Here is an 18930-nt window from a genome sequence, read left to right on the forward strand (position 1 = left end):
TGGGGAAGATGTCAGGAGCAGACACGTCTCATTGTTAAATAGCCCTTAATTATGAAGTAACATTAAATGTCACATTTTGTGGATTTCTGGTGTTTCTGAAGACTATCTATGTAAAGTATATCTGAACTGTTAAACCTTAAATACTCTTAGCCATTTCTATTTGAGTAAATTGAAAATACTTTATTATAATTAAATCAGAATGTAATATAATCATGAATTAACTATCTGGCCCTTAACTTTTGTTAATCGACTTATAAACAGTTTGTAATAGCAACTATTAGAAGGTCTGGGTCAAAGGCTTGTATTCATAAATGAGTTGCATAGGCACAAGGCCTAGCTAAGAGTAGCAATATTAATTTCAAATTTTGTATCAATATACATGTTTATATCAATGAAAACATTAATTTTATATATGTATGTATATATATATATTCTGTATCAATGCAAGAAATTATAGCTAAGCTCTGAGTGGAAAGTGGCCCTATAGGGGGAACTGCCCAGAAGGTAACAGGGCTGCAAAGATAAAACAGAATTAAAGATAAAAAGATAAAACAGAATTAGAAGGTGTTAAGCCAAGACTACTAGAGGGAAATATATGCTAGCTGTGTGGAAGATTAGAAGTACCCAACCATTGAGCTAGCCAAGGTATATCAAAATTAACTGGGGTGTGTGTGTGTGTGTGTGTGTGTGTGTGTGTGTGTGTATGTGTTTCTTTCACCCATGAATCCAGAGGGTTCTGGCAGGTGGCAGTGCACCAACAGGAGCTCAAAGCAGGTTAACTAAATTGCCACTACACCTTATTGCTCACACAGGTGCAAGACAGATCAGGAAATTTTAATAGTATTCTTTTAAGGGTTAAACAAGGGTAACTGTCTGGGAAAGTAACTTGAGCCCCCTTAACACATCAGAATAAACTTAGAATGAGCAAAGAAATCAGCAAAACAATGAAAATAGTCAACAAAACCATGGGCTTTTACAAACTTTGCTGGAGACAAACATGACCCCAAAGTCAGAGGAGAAAAGATTGATGGTAGCTCAAACAAAGTAAGAGCCAATTATGTGAGAGAAAGTTCTTACCAAGTCTGTACAGAAAGTAGCAGTGACCTAACAGAGAGATAGTGCAGAATATCAATAAATACCCCACAGGAAAGGAAAGAAAGTGGCTCCTAAATGAGCTGCTGTGCAGCACCTAACACACTTGTACTGGGAGAAACAAGCCTTTGGGTGGATTCTAAGGTTAGGGAATAGCAGTCAACATGACGAACTTTGCTAATATAGCACACACAGAGAACTTTAAGAGGAAAAGCACAGGGATGCCTAGTTGAACCTACCAGCCTCATTCTTCACTGGAAAAAAAAAACAACACTGACAAACTATGACTGTTAGAGCAGCAGTATGTATTTGAAACATTTCTTCAACAATGCCTAGTGCGGAGAGCTAGAGGACTATCTGTATCATTAGAGGGTTTGTTGTGCAAGCATGAGGGGCTAAGTAACTCAAGACCCGTGTCAAACCAAACCAAACGAGTGTAGTGGTACATACTTGTCAGCCTAGTGCTGGGGAAGTAGAGGCAGGAGGATCATCGGACTCACCGACCAGCCAGTGAAACCCAGGTCCTAGTGAGAAACCTTGTTTCAAAAAACCAAAGCCAAAAGCTCCAGAAGAAAGACAGCTGAGGTCTTGCCCTCACACACACTCTTTCAGGGACAGACATAACACACACACACACACACACACACACACACACACACAAAACACACAACACACACAAAACACACAACACACACACACAACACACACACACACTTGCACAGTGTGAGTCTGTCAAGTAATAGGCAATTTCTGACTATAAAATTTGAGCTTTCAAACTCAATTTAGAGTTTGAAAATGCATTTGGAAAATGTACATGCCACCCTGACTTTACCAGTTGCCTAGTACTCAAAGCGTTCCTCAAATGAATCATAGAGATGATAAAAATGTAATTTTTAAGTGTGATGCCATGAAATATGTCAACAGTAAGATTTGTGTAATTCAGGGATTCAATATTTACTTGATGAATAGTATTCTGTTAAAATGCAAGAGATTATTGTAAATTCCATGGACACAAACTTCCAGATTCTCACAGTAACCACACATACAGCTTAAGTGTAATTTAAGTAAAAAGTATTCATTGCTTTCTAAATAGGTTATTATGTCTTCCTCTCTTTCCCAAGTGCATAGCTATGCTCACAAAACTTTCTACATAAAGTTTGTTTCTACCAAAGTAAAACAACTTGACACTGAGTGAAGAGGCAGGTATGAAAACTGGGTTGTCTTTTGCAAATTATATTAAGGAAAATTTCAAAAGTATAAAGACAATACTACCCTTCTCACCAGTAGTTTTGTCATGGAAGATATTTTAGTTTTTTTCATGGAAAGTATTCTTATTGTAAATACATTAGTAGTTAGTGTGTTTCTTATTTTAAAAAGAAGTTAACTTTGAATGCTTCTATTTTTATTTTTATTTATTTATTTTATTTATTTTTTTTGGGGGGGGGGTTTCCAGACAGGGTTTCTCTGTGTAGCCCTGGCTGTCCTGAAACTCATTTTGTAGACCAGCCTGGCCTCCAACTCAGAAATCTGCCTGTCTCTGCCTCCCAAATGCTGGGATTAAAGGCGTGCACCACCACGCCGGGCTTATTTTAATTTTTAACATGGAAAATGTCAATAGTGATAATCCATACAGGTCAAAGCTCTTTGTAGCCCCTAGCATCTTTTAAGCATTCAAAGAGTACCTAAGACCAAAACCTTCAAGAATTACTGTTCTAGAAAAATTTTAATTATCTAAACTAACCACAGAAATATATATGGTGGGCTAGAGAGAGGGCTAGAGAGATGGCTCAGCAATTAAGACAGCTCTTCGAGAGGTCCTGAGTTCAATTCCCAGCAACCACATGGTGACTCACAACCCTCTGCAATGGGATCAGATGCCCTCTTCTGATGCGCCTGAAGACAGCAACAGCGTGTGCGCGCGTGTGTATTTACATACTGAATGTATACTGACTCCTTCCTAGCCTGAGCTGCTCATCTCACTTAGCTCCTTCCTTCCTAAGTAGAATGTCCCCTAATATTGATATAAGGATCAAATGGATTGACACCAACACAGAGTACTTTTGATAGTGGTGCTGCTGGGACCTGCTCAGCCGCATTCTGCATCCTCACCTGCAATCCTAGGTACCTATGACAAACTCTCTGCTCCACTCCCTGATCTGACCCTGGGTAGTCACAGAGGTTTTAAAATCTTTTTAGGTTTTGCCTTTAATTTTCAGACTGATTAAGTTTAAAATTAAAATGTTTATTTAAACTCAAAATTTCACAAAGAAGTAACTATTTACACAGACTCTTCAATACTAGTGTGATCATTTAGCCTCATCATTTTTTTTTTTACAAATATATACAAGTGTTCCATGAACTAAGTGGTTTTCAATTGCCTTTCCTTTTGGAAGGAATAGGATGATACTGTCATTGCCAGTAGGTGGCAGTTCACAGACCAACTCGAATGTATAGTGCAACTCTTCATAAGCATAAAAAAAAAAAAAAGAAAAAAAAGACCAAGGAAAGACATTGAAAACATTTTCCGTTTATCTCCAGAGTTCTTCATAAGTTAAAATGAAATGTACATCTAAATCAGCTTTTTTCCCACTTAAATTTCTTATTGTTGAAGGATGTGTTTAGATACAACCTCCTCAGAAAGCAAGTTAGTAATAGCAAACTAATCTAAAGCATTAAATATGAGATAACGACTTATCTGTAACAGTGCTCTCAGTGGTGCAAAGGAAGGTCCTGACTACGTCCCAACAGGAAACAATGGCCAGTATCTGGACCTGTGTCTGATGTCACAGCTGGAGGGAACAAATTATTGTTGGTATGGGGACAAGAGATAAAGGGCAAATATATGACTAATTACCCTGCAATATACATACAGCCCCCAGCCCAGCATCACACGTAACTACTGAGGTTAAGGGGCCCAATATACAGTCCTACACCTACTGGGATTGTTTATCCGAGTAAAACAAATGGGAAAACAAACCCCCTGACTCAAAACTAGGAAAGCATCCCCTGCACAATTCATGACCTATATAGTGTTCATGCAAAGCCCAATTTGTGCTTCAAAGGGAATGAGAGAGGCTTCTCCCCAGTCACACAGCAGTGATCAGAACCCAGAAAAGCTGACTCAGTCACTGAATGATATGCCCCACTTTAAGGGATTCCATGAGGTTTTAGAAGCATAGAACAAAGTTTTAAAAAGCCCTAAATCAATGCACTGAGCAGACATGTTGATGGGGACACTAAGTGATCAAGTCCAGTAGAGTCGGGGCAGAGTCTTCTATAGGCTTCTGATGCTACCTTATAACTTTTAGATTTAGGGGTGGAAGAAGTTAGTAGTCAGATAAATAACACAGTCAAAAGGTTTTAACTATAGTCACAACACTGCTAGAAGAGATATAGATTGGCCACAAATAGCCATTAAGGAGCTAAAGGTAGCGCAAGGAAATGGCTCTCAATCTGTAACCTTGCATTTCTTCATGGCAAAATTAGGATCAGGCCATTGGTCTTCAATACAGATGTTGTTTCCTTGGAGACTTCAGTGGCAATTGTCATTAAAAGAGATGAAATGGGGCTGGCAAAGATGACTCAACAGGTAAAGGTGCTTGCTGCTGGACACTGACAACCTGAGTTTGACCACTGGATCCCAAGTAAATAAAGGTGGAATGAAGGCTGGAGAAATGGCTCACCCATTAAAGTGTGGACTCACAACCAAAAATAAAGGTGGAATGAGAGATTTGTTCTCTGACCTACACACACACACACACACACACACACATACACACATCATACATACAGATATGCACTAATAATTATTAGAGCAATAATTTTAATTAAAATATAAAAATAATGAGACAGAAATATACATATTATAATTAAATAGTCTTTGAATCATATTGTACATAGAATATAGGCCATATGTTTAAAAAGATATATACATACCTAACGGTGTAAATTGCTTACTTTGGAATGGTGAAAATGTGCGTTTTCCTTTAGCATTTTGCTTAGTGTTACTTTCTACTTTTCCTTTGATGACTACCTTACATAATAACATAGAAAATTGATTTTTTTTTACAGGGAAATTTGGGGGGCACTGTAACTGCTAATTTTCAAGAGAAAAACACGCAAGAAGTTTGAAATGAAAACTAATAAAATTTAAAATAATGATTGTTGCTGAACATCTCTCTAGAGCTTGCTGTCCCTGGAAACCACTCTTCTTCTTAGTTGTTGAGTGTTGGACCTTTAAGATGCCATGTCCCTGGGGGCATGCGCTATCTGTCTTCCTGCTCCCACTGAATACAATGCCAACAACCTCACTGGTATATATCAGAGTTTCCTCTTTTTTTTTTTTCTTTAAGAGCAGGTGATATTCCATCATATCTGTGTGTGTGTTCTTTTCTTTATTCACTCATCTGTTGATAGATACTTAAGTTGTTTCCATATCTTGATTATTGTGAATAACACTGCAGTGAACATGAGAAAGTATCTCCTTGAAATACTGTCTCATTTAGGGTTTCCATCGCTGTGGAGAGACACTACGAGGCATCGCTTATAAAGGACAACATTTAATTTTGGATGGCTGACAGGTTCAGAGGTTCAGTCCATTATCAGCAAGGTGGGAGCATGGCAGCTTCCACTCAGGCGTGGTACAGGAAGAGCTGAGAGTTCTGCATTGTTCTGAAGTCAAACAGGAGAAGATTGCTCCTATCTGGCTAGGAGGAAGGTCTCAAAGCCCAGGCTGACAATGATACACTTCCTCCAATAAGGCCACACCTCCTAATAGTGCCACTCCCTGGGCCAAGCATATTCAAACCACCATAGATACTTACTTTTATTTATGAATATGTGTCTGTTAGTGTATGCTACAGAGGTCAGAGGAGGGATGGCTTGGAGCTGGAGTTACGGCTAATTAAGAGCCTTCCAAGCATGAGTTAGCACCCTTGAGTTATGTGCTTTTAACTGCTGAAGCATCTCCCTAGCTGTGAGATAAGGATTTAACAGATAACCAAAGGTGGGAGTTCTAGGACATATAATGGATTTATTTATTTATTTAGTGTGGTGATGGGGTTGAACCAATGCTCATGTATGCTGTGCTAATGCCCTCAGTCAACTACACTCTCAGGCATACTTACAATTTCTAAAGTAAAACTGCCCTTGCTTTCTTTTTAAATGACTCTTCTTTAAAGATCTATGTCTTTTTTTGTATAACTGTTTTGCCTGCAAGTGTGTATGTGTGCCACATGTGTGCCTGGTATCCAGGAGGTAAGAATTACAGGTGACTGGAGCTGGGCGTGGTGGCACATGCCTTTAATCCCAGCACTCGGGAGGCAGAGGCAGGCGGATTTCTGAGTTTGAGGCCAGCCTGGTCTACTAAGTGAGTTCCAGGACAGCCAGGGCTACACAGAGAAACCCTGTCTCGAAAAACAAACAAACAAACAAACAAAAAGAATTACAGGTGACTGTGAGTCACCATGTGGATGCTGGACACCAAATCAGCTCCTCTTCAAGAATGGCAAGGCTACCTGCTGAGCCAACCACCTTCCTCCCTCCCTCCCTCCCTCCCTCCCTCCCTCCCTCCCTCCCTCCCTAAAGCCCTCACTATGTAGACCAGGTAGTCCTTGAACTCACAGAGATCCACCTGACTCTGCCTTCCAAGCGCTGGGATTAACTCCACTCACATAAATCTAGGGTGTATTTTACCTGTTTATCATTGAACTTTCTTTACCTCTCTTTTTCTTTGTGTGGTGCTGAGGGTCAATCTAAGACCTTGGTCATACTAGACAGAGGTTCCATTGCTAAGCCCCAGCCCCAGCTTTTTTCTTTTTCTTTCTTTGTTTTTTTTTTTGTTGTTGTTGTTGTTGTTTTGTTTGTTTGTTTGGTTGGTTGGGGGTTTTTTTGGTTTTTTTTTTTTTTTTGTGAGATGGGTTCTTACTATGTAGTCCAGGTTGATACTGAACATGAGATCCCCCTGCCTCTGACCGCCCAACTCTGGGATTATAGATCCATGCCACCGAGACTATGTTTAAGAAGTGAGGAAAGTCTAAGGTTTGTTTTTGTCAATAATTCTAGCTGGGAGTGGTTTCATTCACCTGTAATTCTATAGCACTGGAAAAAGAAGGATGGGAGGATCTTAAATTTGGAGCCAGCCTCAGTGTGTATGGTGTGTGTGGGGTGTGTGTGTGTGTGTGTACTTGTCCTTCTCAAGAACCCTGTTCAATCTCTGGACAACCTCGGAGCATTGCTTTACAGGCCTCTGAAGATGTAATTAATACGAATACAGATCACATCTCAGGAAGCTGCACTATGACTCATTTCTTTATTTGTTCCAGATAATCCTACTGATACATTACACAGACTTAAAATTTATGTCACAGTTAATAAAATAAAAATGCAGGTTTTAGCTATGGTGGTGGCCAATGCCTTTAATCCCACCCAGTATTCTAGAGGCAGAGACAGGAAGATCTCTGTAAATTTCAGACCGGCCCAGACTAAAGCCTTAAAAAAAAAGAAAAGAAAAGAAAAGCAAAACAAGTGGGCACTCAAGGAGGCAGAGGCAGAGGCAGGTAGATCTCAGGGTGCAGGCCAGCCTGGTCTACAGAAGAATTCCAGAACAGCGAGGGCTACACAAAGGAACTCTGTCTCACACAAAATCAAAGCAGAACAAAACAAATAGTCAAGAAAGGAAAAGAAAAACAAAGTTAGACTTTTTTTCTGATGTGAAATCTACTAGTAGTCTAAGAGGTCAATGGATTATATTTAAAAATAATTGAACTTGAAAAATCCCCTAACTTTAACACTTACCTAATTGTTCAATGACAGCAAAACTTCATGTACACTGTGAGTCAGAAAGCCAGTTCCTAGCTAGGTCGAATCCTGACCAAGCAAGTGAATCGGTGCTGGCGCTCCTAAAGCTCAGAAGAAATGGCTTAGGGAGTTCTCCTTGGAGGGGAATCAGTGCTCTGGGTTTGGCAACACGGAGCAAGTAACTCACCTACCAAATAATGTCATTTCCTCCTGTATTGTCTGTAACCCACCTCCAGGCTTACATTCTATTTGACCACAGCCTTATCCTTGCGCAATGAGTAGTATAGATTAACCGGCACCATCCTCTGCGTCCTAGGACATTTGACCTGAGGACATTTGGCTTTCTTTGTGCTGTTCATAGACACACATTTTATTATGAACAGCCTCTCCGTTCTAAAGAGTCCTCGGAGGTCTCAGCCATCATAACATAGCAGAACGGAGCTCCATCGCAACATAGAGAAGAGAATATTAAAACTGGGAAGATGGGTTCCAGGCCGGGCTGCAGGTACAATGCCCTGTGACCCCACAGAGCACTGGGACTAGAGTTCTGCCTTCACTTAATTGAAATAACAGAAGCTAAACCTGGGTTTCCAGCAGATATAGACGTTTCCACTACTCCTGGAAGCCCGAAGCCAAAATATCACAAAAGGGCATTTCAGCTCCGAAAAACAGTTTCCGAATAATTTTTAGAATATAAGCTTAGTAATTAATGAGGGGAGGGGGGTTGGGGGGTGCCACAGCTCTCGTGAGAAGACAAGTATCCGAAAACCACTATCTCCTTCTACCAAGGATTCACAAGATTGAACTCAGGGTGTCAGCTCATGGAGGGAGTGCTTTTTCCTGCTGATCCCTGGCTTCTGTCTTCAGCACCAAGTAAATAAATGCAAGCATCTGGCCTGTCAGGATCATTCTTCCCCAAGGTCCCTGTCAGCTAACCTCAAAACAACTCTTCCCTTGTCAGACAAAAGCAAGCTGATCGAGTAAGGATGCGAAGCATATTTCGCACTGTAAAGACCATAGGTGCATGTGCACAGAGCACCTGACATGAGTTTTCTCCGCTCCAGCTTCTTCTGAACTCCGGGTCAGGGCAGTGACTCCGCCCAGAGGCCAGAGGGCGCGCGCGCGTCCTCGCCTTTCCCGCCAACTAGGCGGCGACGCAGCCCGGCCTCCCTCCCGGCGACCTCTTCGCGGGCGGGGCGGTTCCTGTTCCGGGTCACAAAGCACCCGGATGCGTACGTGCTTTATAAACGCCCGGCGCCGTCCGGCCCCTCCTTTCTGAGCCCTGGCGGTGCGCGTTGCGGAGCTCAGCCAGCCTGCTCCGTCCTGACTCACCGCTGTTCGCTCCTGCTGAGGAACAAGTCGGTCAGGAAGCCGCGCCTCAGCCATGGTGAGGTGGGGGACGGCGCCACGCGGCCTGGGGCGTCGGCGGGGCTCGACCTTGCCGGGGCGCTGGGAGCGCAGAGCCCGGGAGAGGGCTCCCGCCGCGGCGAGGGCCCGGGAGAGGGTCCGCATGGCGGTTGTGTAGGAGTGGGCCTCCACTTACGGGTTGCTGTTTGTTTTTCCCGCCTGGGTGATAACAGGCATTTAAAGATACCGGAAAGACGCCCGTGGAGCCCGAAGTGGCGATTCACCGAATTCGAATCACGCTCACCAGCCGCAACGTGAAGTCGCTGGAGAAGGGTCAGTACGATGCTCGGGGTGGCTTGGTGATGCCTGGCGCCGTCGCTGGGGTGCGGTCGGCGATGAGGAGATACCTACCGTATTGAGTTATGGTGATATTTCTTATACGCTATTCTGAGCCGATAGGCGAACTTGTTTAAAACGCTTCGAGTCATTCTGAGCTAACTGAAAGACCATGCTTTCTTAACTCGCAGTTTGTGCGGACTTGATCAGAGGCGCCAAGGAAAAGAATCTGAAAGTGAAAGGACCGGTGCGCATGCCTACCAAGGTAAGCGACAGGTAGTACTGGTATATACTGGTGGGGAGGGGGAAGTTCAGGGTTTGACTGCCAAAGAAATTCAAAGATTAAATTTACATTCCTAAAATTACAAACAAGTTATTAGGGGCCAAATGTCTGGTGGTGATTGAGTATGATACCTTTCTTAAAGCAAACTCCAAGAGATCTACTCTTGAAAAGGTTGCTGGAACCTGTTAACGTACAGACAGAGAAAATGGTTCAGAAATGTACGAGTTACTTTTGTTTTATTGCAGACTTTGAGAATCACTACCAGAAAAACACCTTGTGGTGAAGGTTCCAAGACCTGGGATCGATTCCAGATGAGGATCCACAAGCGACTCATTGATTTACATAGTCCTTCTGAGATTGTTAAGCAGATTACTTCCATCAGTATTGAGCCGGGAGTTGAGGTTGAAGTCACCATTGCAGATGCCTAAGACAACTGAATAAATCGACTTAATAGTCAAATTTTGCTGGCTTTTGTTTAGGGTCTTTTTTCTTTTTATTCATGTTTATGGGTGTAAATGTGTGTGTGTCACAGGGGTGCCAGAAATTCTTTGAACCATCATGTAGGTGCTGGAAACCCAACCTGCATCCTCGGAGAGAACAAGTTCCTTAACCACTGAGCAAGTACTGAAGCAGTAACTGCTTTTAGAAATAAAGGTGTGCGAACAGATTGGTCAAGTGGAAAAGAGACGTTAGGTTTCCTGCAGGGGGCGCTAAGCCAATTTAAAGACTAAGTTGGGTTAGAAGAGAGCAGATTGATTGCATCCTTGATCTTTTAAGCCTGGGGATTTTTTTGTTTTGTTTTGGGATAGGGTCTCAACACAGAACCGGCTGGCCTCATTAAATATCAATCTTATTTGATTGCCTCTGCTCCTAGAGTACTGGAATTAAAGGCAGGGACCACTGTATTAGCCATTCTGAATTATTTGAAATGAATTCTGTAGGCCATGCTTAGTCAGAATTCTGCCTTCTCAATTACAGGCATGAGGCACTATGCCTGGTTTACTTACTAATAGATGTCCAAAAACTCGTGTATGAAAATTAGACCCAAGGTAACTTTTGCTTTTCCAGGTGACTTGTGAAGGGCAGGGTGGCCTCTCCCATGTCGCAGTACTTGGGTTACTCATGTCGCAGAATAACTGCAACTTTTGGGTTAGGGCATTTGAGCCTGCATGGGCCACTTTGGCCAACTGAACTAATCTTTCCATCTAAAACTTAAATCTCAGTCATGTTCAACTGGAAAATAACCTCAAGTGTGCTATGTTGAGTTCAGGTACGCATCAAAGCAGGTTTTAGTGAAGTAGAAGCTGTGTTTGAGTTGAACTAGTGTTGAGGCTAGGCCTAGGTACCATAGAACTTTTTTTGTTGTTTGGTTTTTCGAGACAGGGTTTCTCTGTAGCCCTGGCTGTCCTGGAACTCACTTTGTAGACCAGGCTGGCCTCGAACTCAGAAATCTGCCTGCCTCTGCCTCCCAAGTGCTGGGATTAAAGGTGTGCACCACCACGCCCAGCTCTAATTTAAATTCCTTGCACCAAGAGATGCTCCATCCATCTGCTGAGAATAAAGGTGCATGTCAGCATGCTAAATTCTAAAGTTTCAACACGTTTGAAAGGCCAACAATATAAGCAAAATGTATTTGCACTGTACGCCATGCCCTTTTGTGTTTAAAGTTGAACAGGCTACCATGCCACATAGAGGTTCCAGAAGAAACTGCTTCTAAGGAGGGGAGGACCCAAAAGGGAAATGCATAGAACCATAGAACTTTGTAAATGCTCCTACAGGTGGTACTATGGATAAGTATATGAACACCTTTCTATTGGAACAGTTTTCTAGAAGTACTTAGTGAATATGTAAATAATATTGTGAAATACTTTGAGGTTTCTCTATAGTCCTGGCTGGCCTTGAGCTCTATACCAGATTGGCTTCTAAAGCAAATCTGCCTGCCTCTGTCTCCTGAATGCTTATGATAAAGGTGCAAGTTACTTAATTTTTTACATAATTGCACTTTGTACATGCTTTTGTATATGGGCCTAGGCTTTTGCTTTTGGATTAGGCTGTCTTTATTACATTTACTGGCTTGCTACCTTACAGTCATAAGTCCGCTTGCCTGGGAGTGGTACCTCTTCATAATGGGCTGTATATCAATAGTTAACAGTGGAAGTGGCCGGGCAGTGGTGGCGCACACCTTTAATCCCAGCACTTGGGAGGCAGAGGCAGGGGGATTTCTGAGTTCCAGGACAGCCAGGGCTACACAGTGAAACCCTGTCTTGGAAAGCCTCTTTTAGAGACTTGAATCTAAGGATACTAAGCAGGCAGTAACCATGAGTCATTGATTCTGTGAGTCTTGTATGAGTGAGTTAAAGGCAGAAATTAACTTCCTCTGAGAGCACTGCTGTTTTAGAAATGCAACCTAGTAATTACCAAAGGCATTGAAGCCACTTAACTGCAATCTCAGGTTTCTGCATCTGACATTGCTGGGACTGTGGAGTTTATGGGCGTAAAATAAAACAGGCGAAAGGATGTTGAGTGGAAAGCTTTGGCTTCAGAATCAAATTCCAAATTGAGGTTCTTGGGTCCAAAGGCCAGATCAAAGTACAAGACTTCCTTATGACTAAATTCTTCGGTGACTTAAGGATACTAATAGTATCTGCCTCAAAAGTGTATATGGTTATTTTCGTCCCAGTGAAGCCAAGATTCACACGCTATGGGCATGGATTTCCTGAGGACATGCTAGCCTACAGAAAGGACTCTTGAGAAATCTGAGACCCCAGCTGTGAGGTTTTTAATGATCTTGCTCAATGGAAAGTGGGGCAGTAATTTGAGAACATGGCACAAATGAGGTTTTATCTTTTGAAGCTAAGTGAATATGTCCTTGGACAAGCATATTTTAAATCACACATCAAATGAAATTTCTGTTTGATTCCTATAAACAGTTTATTTCATATTTTGTAGTTACCATTTTCATTAGCAGCATACACCCTTCAATTGTGTTGCTAAAACTAAGTTGTGCCATTTTCACCAATCCAGAAATTTTATATTTTCAGGACCCAAACTCAATGCTTCACGTGTGCTAGGCAACTGGTTTATTTGTACAAACCCAGCATGCAGTGTGATTGTACAAATGTAGACAGCGTGTAAATGACATCTAAATAGTTTTGAGTTTGCTTTATGCTGTGAATCTGAATCGCTCATGCTGCTTTGTAAAATAGTAGTTATTCTGAAAGTGGGTCACATTCTGTAAGAACTTACTCCAGTGTCACAACTTGGTGCTCGTCGAATATTTTTATTTTCATTCTTTTTTCCTTGTCTAGCCACGTATGGCCCTTATTCTCTCTTCTTGGATTGACCCCTCTTAACTATTTTGTAGGCATTTGTTATTCAAAGCACAATCTCAATTAAAATGTTTTTAATCGCATCTTTCCACTTGGATGTGTAAAGAAAGTATTTTTAGAAGTCTGAATTTTTGTTGCATTGTAGATGTGTACACAAAGTTATAGGGCTGGAAAAGTAGCTCACAGTGGGTAAAAGCCATTTGTTGCCAATCCTGACAGCCTGAGTTCAATCCCAGAATCTACAAGGTACAAAAAAAACCCCAGCTCCCACAAGTTATCTGGCCCTCTGCACACATATAAATGATGCAATAAAAATTTAAAAATATAAGCATATACTAATTGCTCATGTGTGAACACTTTTCTGGGACATTTTAAGAGAAATTTTTCAGTAAAACAACCAAAAAGAAAATGGCTTTAAATGACTGACTGCATTTATGTTCCCACCATCATCAGAGTGCAAAGGCATTGTTCTATACACAAGATGGTTCTTTTGAGTTCTGCCATCTGTGCTCCATCTCTCTGGGACTCCTATTAACCTCAACTTTGTTGCCTTCTAAACTGCTGCTTCCATGAGTCCTTATAGTTTGTTGTTTTGGTTTGGTTTTTTTCGGAGAATTTTTGTTTTTGTTTTTTGGTTGGTTGGGTTTTGTTTTGTTGAGTCAGGGTTTCTCTGTGTAGCCCTGGCTGACCTAGAACTTAAATTCAGAGATCTGCCTGCCTCTGCTTCCTGAGAGCTGGGATTAAAGACCCGTACCATCGGCACTCTCAGGCGGAGATTTTCTTAACTGTCTTGCCTATCATTTCTGTTGATTTATTTTTCAACTTCATTGTCTTGAGTTTTTTAATATCTCACTGAAAGCTTCAAAAATGCAATAATGGTTCTTTATAGCTTAGCTTTATAGTTTCTGTTATAACTTAGTTTTAAGGATTGCCAGTTGCTGTTGCTTGTATTTCATGTATGACTATCCACTTTACTCAGAATATTTTGAATTCAATTTCAGTCATAATGTTTTAGCATGTATATGCTAAAAGATAACATTTAATTGTATGGGTGAGAGAGCTTTTCCTGAATGTCTGTGCACCACATGTGTACCTGGTACTGAAGGAGGCTAGAAGAGAAGGTCGGTGGATCCCTGGAGCTGGAGTTAGAGCTGCCAGGAGACTACTGGCAATTAAACCCTAACCCTTGGAAAGAGAAATAAGTGCTCCCAACCAGTAGGTTAGCCCCACAGCCACTGAAAGATAAGCCTTTAACAAGATCAAGCTAGCCAAAATTCCTGAGTAGAAAGGGGAGATACTGTCCAGACCCCACCCCCATCTGAGGAGCTGTTGGCAGTTGATAGCTGCTGAGGGAAGGAGAATCATGTAAGAGTTTTTTCTGGTAGGTTCCCCATGTTTCAGCGAATGGCTCCATGCTGATATACTAACTGGGTTTAGTAGGTTAGCCAAAAATAGAAGAAAAAAAAAGGTTGGGAGGGGAATATGGTGGAGAGATATGAAGGAGTTGGAAAATAGAGGTTAGATATGGTATTTCATTGTATATGTGTATCAAAATCTCAACAAAAATTATAAGAGAAAAGTTGTAATTTTTAAAAGTTCAGTATAATTGTAATACTGTGCAACAGATCCCCAAAACTCTTTAAACTACAATTCTCAACCCTTAAATACATCCTTAGCCGGCTAGCACCTATCATTTTACTTCCTGTTTTTTTGAGTTTGACTATTTATTGTAAGATAGCTCATATGAGTGCAGTCACAGGCTCCTGTTTATCATAATGTCATCAAGGTCCATCCATGTTGCATGGCAGGAATTTTTCTTTTCAGTAGTTGAGGAAAGTTTTATTGTTTAATTCTGGCTGGCCTCAAACTCTTGGCAATCCTCCTGCCTCTGTCTCAGGAATTCTAGAATTTCGAAGCTTGTGACATCATTCCTTGCTTTTACCAAGCTAGGAAACTGTGCACCTCATTTTTTATCCATGTTTCTGGTTTATTTGGGTTGCACTCATCTCTTGTTGATTGTGTCTAATGTTGCAGTGAGCATAAATGTACAGATACATCTTTGAAATACAGCTTTTCATACTGTATATGTCAAATGGGAAATGAGGTTGCTAGCATGTATGGTCTTCCTATTTCTAATTTTTGAGAAATCTATGCTGTTTTCCATAGCTGTTGTGTCATTTTACATTCTCACCAGGGATTCCAATTTTTCTTGTTTTTGTTTGCTTTGGTCTGGTTTTTCGAAACAGTATTTTTCTGTGAAGCTGTGGATCTCCTGGAACTTGCTCCCACTCAACACTGTAGGTTGTTTTTCATTCTGTTTTCTGTTAACTTAATTGTATTGTTTTCTCTTTGTTTCTGTTTTATGAGCCAGGGTCTTGTATAGCCTAGACTGGTTTCAACTTGCTAGATAGCCAGGGCTGGCTCGAACTACTACTGCTCTTCCTGGTTCAGTTTTCAGAGTGCTGGAGATAATAGATAAGCCAATAACTCTAGGCCTGAGTTATTGACTTATGAATATGAAAGGACTCTGCCATTGGTGTCATACCTAGGAGATCACTAAATATATCTATGCAGCTTTCCCATGAGGTTGTACGCCTTACAGTTGAATTGGTAACCCATTAAACTAAAGAAAATGACCATTTAATCTTAGTATGTCAAAATGATTTGGGGAAAATTATTAATCCATGACCTGTAAAATTCTTATGAAAACATAAAAGTGTCTCTTACTGTTACTTTAGTTGTAAGGGGGAATAAGAAAAAGTTAATATTTAGTATGCTGAAGCCCCTCTCATCCTTTGTCTTACTTTGCTCACCCTACATTCATTTTCTGCATTCCAGAATTGTGAAACTCACCCACCATCTATTTATATGTTCTTTTTGCCAGAGCTCTATTTCTTGGTTTCTCTACATGGCATTTCAATGTGTATTATCACGAGCTGAAATTTGATTTTAAAACTTCTCAAGCGTTGTTTCTATATACTATGTAAACAGTCATCCATAATACTTTGTACTGAAAGACAGCACAGTGTTTCACCACCATAGGGTTCCTGGACCAGACTCTGTGTTAGACTGTGTCTCCAGTTATTATGCATCTTAAGTTACTTATTAATCTTTTTTCCCCTGACTTTTCAAGACTGGGTTTCTCTGTGTAACCTTGCTGTCCTGGAACTCTATAGACAAGACTGGCCTCGAACCTAGAGACTTCCCTACCTTTGTCTCCCAAAGGTGTGTCCCACAACTGCAAGGAGAAAACATTTACTCTTTTGGTTTTTCAAGACAGGGTTTCTCTGTATAGCCCTGGCTGTCTTAGAACTCACTTTGTAGACCAGGCTGGCCTCGAACTCAGAAATCCTCCTGCCTCTGCCTCCCAAGTGCTGGGATTAAAGGCGTGAGCCACCTCGCCCAGCTTTTATTCATTACTCTTGTATCTCACTTTTCTTATATGTAAATTAAGAAAAGTACCTTGTGGAATTGCCTGAAAAATAGCTGAATTAACTTTTTAAGTATTTTTAAGATACTGCCTGGTACAGAACATAAGCTATATAAATATTTAAAAGTGTATTAAGCTAAACTTCAGGAAATGAAACACATTTGCCCTGACAAAACATTCAGGAATCTTAGTAGAAACTGAAATGATTTCATCCAAAATAGAAGCATGAGAAACTACAGAGAAAGGAGACAGGAGACATTCATGAAACAATTCCCAAACATCTGTTTCCTCCTGTGTTTTCTAATGACTGCCTCTTCACATTATTGGAGCCACAGCTTGAGGAAAGTTAGGAACTTCGTCTGTTTAAAACCCAACAAAAAGAAGCTAAGACATTCAGCAAAAGTATGCTTATTCTAAACTCTACAAAAATATTTTTGGCAGAGTCTCACTATATAAGTCAGTCTGACCTGGAACTAACTATTCTCCTGCATCAGACTTGTGAATGCTGGGACTTTAGGTATACACCATCATGTCTGGCATCAAACTGCAATTTTGAAAACAAAACAAAACAAAACCAAGAATTTGTTTTATTTTTAGACAGGGTTTCTCTGTGTAGCCCTGGCTGTCCTGGAACTCACTTTGTAGACTAAGCTGACCTCGAACTCAGAAATCCACCTGCCTCTGCCCTCCCAAGTACTGGGATTAAAGGCATGTGCCACCACCACCCAGTTTGAAATGTCAAGTTTTTAAAAGTATCAGTCTTTCACTTATGTTCCCTTAAGGTTTAACACATTGTGGTCAAGTCTCAAGTGTTTTCTTTTCTGAAAAGACTCAACACTGGTAGTTTAAATCTTTTCAAAGATAAAAACTACTAAGTTTCACAAAAGGAACAGGAACAATAAGTATTTTCTCTTAAGATTGAGAAAAGAGATATAAGCTAGTGTTAAAAAACGATGAGTGCTTTTCATAATCCATTCAATTGTTGGCACAGTGCCAAAATATGTTGGAAAGTACATGTGGTGGTTTGAATGCATAACCATAGTGTGTGGCACTATTAGGAGGTGTAGCCTTGTTGGAGGAAGTGTGTCACTGTGTAGGTGGGCTTTGATGTCTCCTATAAGTCTCCGACCAATTCGGAAGATAGTCCTCTGGTTGCCAAGATGTAAAAGTCTCAGCTTGTCTAGAATCATGTTTACTTGGAAACTGCCATGCTTCCCTCCATGATTAAAATGAACTGAACCTCTGAAACTATAAGCCAGCCTCAGTTAAATCTTTTCATTAACAAGAGTTGCCATGGGCCGGGCGTGGTGGCGCACGCCTTTAATCTCAGAGCTTGGGAGGCAGAGGCAGGTGGATTTCTGAGTTCGAGGCCAGCCTGGTCTACAAAGTGAGTTGCAGGACAGCCCGGTCTACACAGAGAAATCCTGTCTCAAAAAAACAAAAAACAAAAAAAAAGTTGCCATGGTCACGGTGTCTTCACAGCAATGAAATTCTAACAAAGATAGCACATTTCCTTGAATATTTCTTAATGCTTTTAGTTTAAAACCATCTCAACTTACAAAGTCAGATGAACAGTCCCCTATTCTTTGTTAGTTCATTTACCATTTTGATGTGTTGCCAACATGATGCTCTGTCAGCCCCAAGCATTTGTACTCATATGTTGCTTACGTGTCCATGGAGGCACATTCTGAAACCTGCATTGGCACTGGTTATTGTGTAAACATTACAGTGTGTATCACACACCCCTAAGGAGGCCACCTTGATCACTTCATATGGCTTTTTGATGCAATCAAAATACTTGTAAGGGAGCTGGAGAAACCACAGAAGCTACAAAAATACTTCAAGACAGAATGAGAGATTCTGAATGAACACTGAATTACTGAAGAAGTCAGGAAGTATTAAGTTCTCAGAATCAAATGAAAACAAAAGCACAATTTTCTGTAACCCCTGGGACACAGATAAGGCCACTTTAAGAGGAAGTTTATAGGTAAGAATGATCATATTTAAAAATCAGATTTCAAGTAAGTGGTATAGTGTTATACTTCAGGGTCCTGGAAAAATAAGAGCACAGTGGAATTAAGTCAGTGATGGAGGCTTGCTGAAAATGTGTGTGCCCTGAATTCAACTCCCAGCACCACAATAACAAATCATACCAAATCCAGACCTCAAAGCAGAAGGCATCAATAAGTAATAAAGAAATAGAGGTAGAGGTGAAAATTAAAGTCAAGGAAACAAAAAGGAAATCACCCAGAGAGTCAGTCTTTGAGTAAGTAAACAAGACTGATAAGCCCTGCTAGCCAAGAGAAAAAGAAAAG

At 40.9% G+C, this 18930-nt stretch overlaps 1 protein-coding gene and 1 non-coding gene across 2 annotated transcripts; both read left to right on the forward strand.

The window, feature by feature from the left end:
* Positions 1-9114: 9114 nt before the first annotated feature.
* Rps20 (ribosomal protein S20) lies at positions 9115-10325 on the forward strand. The gene is made up of 4 exons (XM_021160613.3): positions 9115-9277; positions 9471-9570; positions 9765-9838; positions 10102-10325. The coding sequence occupies exons 1-4, from the start codon at positions 9275-9277 to the stop codon at positions 10282-10284; spliced, it is 360 nt and encodes a 119-aa protein (XP_021016272.1). The 5' UTR covers positions 9115-9274; the 3' UTR covers positions 10285-10325.
* LOC115031049 (small nucleolar RNA U54) lies at positions 9628-9695 on the forward strand. Its single transcript, XR_003836625.1, has one exon. It is a non-coding gene; the product is annotated as a small nucleolar RNA U54 (small nucleolar RNA).
* Positions 10326-18930: the final 8605 nt, after the last annotated feature.

This window comes from Mus caroli, unplaced genomic scaffold (genome assembly GCF_978045245.1).
Source record: "Mus caroli unplaced genomic scaffold, Mus_caroli_1 scaffold_6, whole genome shotgun sequence".
NCBI classification, from domain to species: Eukaryota; Metazoa; Chordata; class Mammalia; order Rodentia; family Muridae; genus Mus; species Mus caroli.

Coding starts and splice junctions, on each gene's coding strand:
- Rps20 (XM_021160613.3), top strand. Junction 9,571..9,764: donor CGTGAAGTCGCTGGAGAAGG/GTCAGTACGATG, acceptor CTTAACTCGCAG/TTTGTGCGGACTTGATCAGA. Junction 9,839..10,101: donor CGGTGCGCATGCCTACCAAG/GTAAGCGACAGG, acceptor GTTTTATTGCAG/ACTTTGAGAATCACTACCAG.